Raw genomic sequence first — 6,613 nt, 5'->3', positions numbered from 1 at the left:
TAAATCCACTCCTTCATTGGTAACAGACAAGGTTCAAGTTAGAATTATTGGTACAAATTGTTATCTATAATGGTGTATGCTACAGAATAAAAAGCATGATTGTAAACTCCTCTGTGGAGGTGATGGATTCAAGACATTCTACCTTCTTATTATAATACTATCAAATCCCAAGAAAAATTTAGTTTCATCATATTTTTCTTTTTAAAAAGTATCTATGGTGCCAGTCAAGATAGTAAGAGCACTGTATAAAACCAATGAAAAAAAATAAAATCAATTAGTTAGGTGCAAGAAAATGATTGGTACTTAATTTAACAAAACATGCCCCTGTGTTGTCTACCATTATTAACCGACTGTGTCAAGCACTCCCATTTTAATAGGGTTCATAATCTCTTCACTCACAAACCTACTATAATTTTTAAAGGCCAAGAGGGGGAGACATAGAAACAGATCTTACACCTCCCTCCAAGTAAAAGATGGATGTAGTGTCAGGCTCAATTAGATCCAATTGTGCTGGCTTTTACCAATGAGAACAATGCAGCTTTTGTATTCAGCTCCCAGTAGAAAGCATGAAAGGTTTTAAATAAAAGCAGCAATAACAGCCTAGGTGCTGGTTTCCTCCAGGGCACAGTGAAGATCCAGTAAACCTTAGTCTGAACAAGAAACTCAAGGGTTGTTCACCCCACACCCAGAAGAACAACCATTCTGCTCTTCTTCTTATGAGGTTATGTATATTACTCTTAAATATTGAAGGACAAAATACTGTAGTTGCAAGTTCAGACTAGCTAAAGAAGCATTTGCCTTTTTTGCTTTGACTTTGTTGGGGATATCAGTATGCAAAAGAAAGAAGTTGGTAGCATGAGCATGCAGACTTGCTTCTTCGTCCTCAGATGCATCTTTCAGTTAGACTCAAAGGTGCTACAAGATCTCTTTGCATACTGATTTTCCAGAATATCTTTGAATTCCTCCACCTTTGTTGGGAATAGTTAGTTTACCTGGGGTACAGAAGACACAACTAGTAGAGAGAACCCTTTGAATAGAAAGGAGTAGCCCTTCTACAGCCCTGCAAGTGCTTGAAATGCAAATGTACAGGAACTCCAGACCATCCCCCCATCCCACCCTCCACATGGAGGAAAAGCAGCTTAAGTACAGCCAGGCCTGGAGAGGAATGTTAAAAAGAAGGAACGAACCACCCCTCCTCCCTTCCATAGGGACCCTGACACAGAAAGATTCAGTATGCATGACTGAACAAGCAAGCAAGCAAGCAAGCAAGGACAGCTCCTCTTTTAACTTTCCTGAACAATGGCTCAGCTCCTTCCACCGTTTCACATTCTCTCGACCCCCCCCCCCCTTTTAATAAGAAAAGAGGAAAGAAATCCATGCTTCATGACTTATAGAGCATAAAACAATGCTCTTCTTTCAAGCACCACTGGACACCCCTCCGCTTTAAAAAAAAGAGCTCAATCGGGACGTTTTTAGAAAGATCACTGTCAGGGCAAAAGTCAGAGAAGAATACAAAAGAAAAAACTTATTTACCTCTCTGGTTAGGGTAGTTTTGACATCCAAGTTTGACCTTCACATTTATCTGCAAACTTGGATGGCAAGTGTGCTTTCATCCCTTTCCAAGCTTAGCTTCTAATAATTGACAGGGTGTCTTAAAATTAACTTTTACAATTTCAAATCACAAACGTAATTTTCAGACACCCTCATGCGCAGAACCAAAGTCTGAACTTTTAACTCTTTTGAATAACAAAAAGCCTCATACTGTTCTCAACATCTGTTTTTTTAGAAGCTCTGTCAAAACGGTGGTTATTTGCCCAACACTAAGTTACAAACTGCATATACAGAGTAGGATAAACTATGATTTCTGACAGATACTTTTAAATGAAACCGACAACTTTGTTGTGAACTTTTTAATTTTGAAGTTGCTTAGCCTCCTGCCCTGAAAGGACAAAGCCTTCCATTCCTTTGATTTGCTGGACCAAACTAGCCACTGACAGAGAAGGAACACAGCAACAGCTCTGTAACAACAGCCACTCTTCTCACCATTTCAGGTCAAATATACCTGCCTTTAAAAGGCAAAGATAACACAGGTGCAACTTTTTTTTTTCAAAAACATACTTCATATTTCCTCTTTTATTATATAAATATCAGTTTAACCTTTTACTGTAAGAATATAAAATGTTTTAAGAGGATCTTTAATTTTATACAAATTCACAAACAGTACATTTATTATTCCATGATGAGCTTGTGTGCCTGGGCTTGTCTGAGTTCCATGACCTGCGACTCTGGAGGACCGGAAAATCTGCACAGCTGCTCCTTCTCCCCTCCCCCAAACATTTTTGCCATCTTCAGAGCTGTCCTATTCCTCCTTTTCTTTCTTTTTTGTTAAAGACAAGTAGTCAAGAAGTGGCTTTATTTTAATAAAGAGAACCAAAACACATGAAATTGACTTTTCCTGTTCATCATGTTACAACTGCCAGGCGATTTGTTTTGCTTGCTCCTCTTTCTGCTTCCACACAGGAAGCTCCTTACTTGACCTAGTAGGCAATTTGAGAGAAGGGGAGGTGGAAATTTGCATATATTTTAAAGAAACAGAGCTTCTATTTCACATTTCTTTTAACTACTACTCAGTCACCAGATTGGATGCTATGTTTGTGCTAGAAGAGAAGAAATGCAAGAGCACTGCAGAACCTTAGTCAGAGAGGGAGAGGCACAAGGTAGTATTTAGGTGGGACACAGGAAAGAAACTCCAACTAGCCTTTTTTCTCCCTGCCCCTCTCCAAATTAGAAACCCAAGAGATACCTTTCCAGTCTAGGCACAAAAATATTTCAGTCTCTTATCTTTCTGGTAAAAAACTTCCAGGGCAGGATGTGGGGTGGGAGAGATTGAGGACAGAACAACAACAACAAAAAAGGAAAAAAACACCCGAGGTAGCCAAACATTTATAGAGAAAATATATTCAACAGAAAAAGGTGTACTTAAAAACCCACAAGAACATCCACTTCAAATGACTTTCAAAACCATACCTTGCACTGAAAAGAATGAGTAAGAGGGAAGAGATCAGTTACAAGACTTTAAGAAAGGGGAAGTTGAAAGGAGTGATGCAGATGTTACTGTTAGGCATTGTTAAATAAAAGTCAGTCACAGTATTTCTAGTGGCATACAAGTGACATTTAATTCCATTGTTTCTATGCCCCAGTCCTCCAAATGGGGGGGGGGGGAATGTATGGGTGGATATGTTGTTGTTGTTGTTTTGAAATCTCATACTACAAAAGAGAAAAAAACAGGTAGTTGGGGTGAAAAACATTGCCAAAGGTGACTTCAACCTCTATAGGGGTTTTGGCAGCAAAGGAAAGTCAGAGATGAAGTGAGATGGATACAGTATGAAATTGGGTCTGAAAAGAAATACTGTGGTTGGATGACCCCTCTCCACTCTCCCCAAGCGACAGTGAGCAGAAATGAGTGCTCTGAGCTGACACTCTTGTTACTGTGCTCTGTCAAAGGAAAGAAAAAACCCTGCTCAGCATCAAGCACGAGAAAAGAGAAGAGATGTAGGGAGATCTTGCAGCACCTTTGAGATTAACTGGGGGAAAAAAGAAGTTGGCAGCATAAGCTTTCGTAAAGTCTACTTCCTCAGATGCATATGCATCTGAGGAAGTAGACTTTAGTCTACGAAAGCTTATGCTGCCAACGTCTTCCAGTTAGTCTCAAAGGTACAATAAGATCTCTCTACATCTCTGATTCTACAGACTAACACGGCTGTATCTTGGAAAAGAGAAAGTAGAGGATAGGACAAGGTAGAATGACAGAACTGGGCAGAAGGAGGGACCTCCTGTCTGAGACCTCAGAGACCTGCTGCCATTTCATACAGAGCTAGAAGGACCAATGGTTTGACTTTGTGTATTGCAGCCTCCTGTGTTCCTATGGGTTGTCTACACACTATACAAAGAAAAAGGTGGCTGACTAAAAATAGCATTGTGGGGACTGGATGAGAACCATAATGGAAAAAAAGGAATGGGAAAGAAAGTCTGCTTAAGAAAGAGGAGGTCTTCAGTGGAGAGAGAGGGTATGAGGGAGAACTAATAATAAAGAGCGGAGGGCTGGTTCCCTCCCTCCTCACGCCGGCTTCCATCCCTAGTGCAGAAGGGGCTGGAACTTGGAGAAAGGGGTGCTATCCATCCCCAGTGCATAAGAATTGAGAAGCTGCATTCCCAATAGGAAAAGGTAAGGACAGTGATACTGTATCCATCCACAGTGAAGGCTGATAATAAAGAGTGCAGCTGTCTCCCTCCAGTGCAAAATGAGGGAATTATGAAGGACGGCGGCCCTCCCTCCGCTGCTGGGCAGGCAGGTGGGGGGGCGGCAGGCAAGCAAGTATTGAGGCTGCTTTCCCCTTCTCCCACCCACCCCTTTTCCTCTCTCTAGTACTAGAGAGATATCCTCCTTTCTCTCTCTCTGTTTCCTCTGTGTTGCAGCTGTCAGTCGATAAGTCCCTCCAGAGGGGTGGCTGGGTTGGTGGGTGGGGGTCTCGGTTGTCCCCTCCTCTCACCTGACCTTCTCGCTCTCAGTCATTTGCCAGAGTCCCAGGTTGAGCACCTTGAGGCAGGGCAGCTGCGTGATGCGCTCCAGCCCCCTCTTGGTGATGCGGGTGCAGCCGTAGAGGTCGATGCCCGTGAGCTGGCTGAGGTGCTCCGCGATCAGCTCCAGGCCCTTGTCGGTGATGCGGACGCACTGCCCGATGTTGAGGGTGCGCAGGCCGTGCATCTGGCGCACCATGCGGTTGATGCCCTCGTCACTGATGTGGCAGGAGCAGAGGGAGAGGGAGCGCAGGCCGTCCAGGCCCTGGGCGATGTAGGCCAGGCTCTGGTCGCCCACCTTGTCGCAGAAGGAGACGTCCAGCCCAGAGAGGCGCAAGGTGCCCATGGCCAGGTGCATGATGCCCGTGTCGCTGATGTTGTCGCAGGAGCGGAGGTTGAGGCTGCGCAGGCTGCCCATGTGCGACAGGTGCAGCAGCCCGGCGTCGGAGATGCCTCCGCAGAAGCTGAGGTTGAGCTGGCGCAGGCGGGTGAGGCCCCTGGCCAGGTGCTTGAGGGAGAGGTCGCTGAGCTTCTGGCAGTCCTGCAGGGTGAGCTGCTCCAGGCCCAGGCATCCTTCGGCGGCGCTGCGCGTCATGCCGGCCAGGTGCCCGATGCCCACGTCGGAGAGGTGGCGGCAGGAGCGCAAGTTGAGGCTCTTGAGGCGCTGGAGGCCCCAGGCGACCAGCAGGAGCCCCGTGTTGGTGATGTTGCTGCAGCCGCCCAGCTCCAGCACCTCCAGGCCCTTGAGGTACTGGGCGATGCGGCCCAGGCTGCTGTCGGTGATCTGCTTGCAGAGGCTGAGGTTGAGGGCGCGCAGCGAGGAGATCTCGGCCACGAAGGCGTGCCCCAGGCCGTTGTCGGTGAGGTTGTAGCAGCCGCTGAGGTTGAGGCTCTCGATCTCGGCCATGCCCTGGATGACGTAGCTGAGGCTGCGGCGCAGGGACAGGATCTGCACGCGCCGGATGCCCCTGGCCGCCAGGCTCGGGAAGAGCGAGGGGTTGGCGCGGCGCAGGTGCAGCTTGGCCTCCACGCCGCGCCAGACCGAGCGGTGGTAGGCGGCGTCCCGCCAGGCGGAGCACACCTGCGCCACGCGGCCCTTGTCCCGCACCTCCAGGTAGCCGAAGATCATGGCCAGCAGCTCCGGGAACAGGCACGAGATGTGCGTCTCCATCGCCCGCCCGCCCGCGGCACCAGGCCCAACGCCGCCAACGCCGCCGCTCCCAGCGCCTAGGCCTCACATCCTCCGCGGCCCCCGCTTCCCCTCAGAAGGGCCAGGCCTCGGCGCCGCCGCAGCCCCTGCCGCGCTCCCTTCCTCGGCCCACGGCTCCGCGCCTCATCGCGGGCCGCCTCGCGTCCACTCCCGCTCCCTTTGTTTTCCCTCGCGGCCCAAGCGCTGCCCCTCAGGAAACAACGGCGCCAGCGCCGCCGCCGCCGCCGCTGCCTTCGTCGCTGATTGTCCTCAGCCGCCGCCGCCGCCGCCGTGGCCCCTCCCCCTCCGAGCCTCTCTCTCGCTCTCTCTCTCTCTGCCGGGCCTCGCGCACTAATCGCGTCAGCAGCCAGGCAGGGAGGGAGGAGGAAGGGGACGCCGAGGCTGCTGCTCAGGAAGAGGACGAGGAGACGGCGTCGGCGTCGGAGGCAGTGACGTCGCTTGGCTCCTCCCACTTCTTCCCCTGCCCCCTCCCCTCTCTCGCGCGCCGCGTGCGTACTGAGTGGCACGGTCCCGAACACGCCCAGCCGTCGCCTTGGCAACAGCGGCCCCCTTCTCCTCCTCCTCCAATCCCTGAGGCGCCTTAAGCCTCGAATGTGTTTGGGAGTTGTTGTTTTACCTCAGGTTTCAAAAACGCACCGCCCTTTTCAAAGAGCTGGGGATTGTGGGAAATGTAGTTTCTGTGAGGCGTTTCGGGGGGAAAAAAAGAGAGAGAGGGAGCTCTGGTGCAGTGATAATATGATGATGATGATACATTTTATTTATATCCCCCCTCTCTCTACGGATCAAGGCGGCTTACAATAGCACATTATTAATAATATTTACTAT

The 6,613-nt window shown here is 49.2% G+C and overlaps 1 protein-coding gene across 1 annotated transcript; it reads right to left on the bottom strand.

The window, feature by feature from the left end:
* Positions 1-3,658: 3,658 nt before the first annotated feature.
* FBXL14 (F-box and leucine rich repeat protein 14) lies at positions 3,659-6,196 on the bottom strand. The gene has a single exon (XM_042470680.1). The coding sequence runs from the start codon at positions 5,747-5,749 to the stop codon at positions 4,547-4,549; it is 1,203 nt and encodes a 400-aa protein (XP_042326614.1). The 5' UTR covers positions 5,750-6,196; the 3' UTR covers positions 3,659-4,546.
* Between the last annotated feature and the right edge of the window lie 417 nt (positions 6,197-6,613).

Source organism: Sceloporus undulatus, chromosome 5 (genome assembly GCF_019175285.1).
Source record: "Sceloporus undulatus isolate JIND9_A2432 ecotype Alabama chromosome 5, SceUnd_v1.1, whole genome shotgun sequence".
NCBI classification, from domain to species: Eukaryota; Metazoa; Chordata; class Lepidosauria; order Squamata; family Phrynosomatidae; genus Sceloporus; species Sceloporus undulatus.
This window is presented reverse-complemented; position numbering and strand designations above follow the sequence as displayed.

What these genes read in the sequence shown, in the direction of transcription:
- FBXL14 (XM_042470680.1), bottom strand. Translation starts at nt 5,749, where the DNA reads ATGGAGACGCACATCTCGTGCCTGTTCCCGGAGCTGCTGGCCATGATC.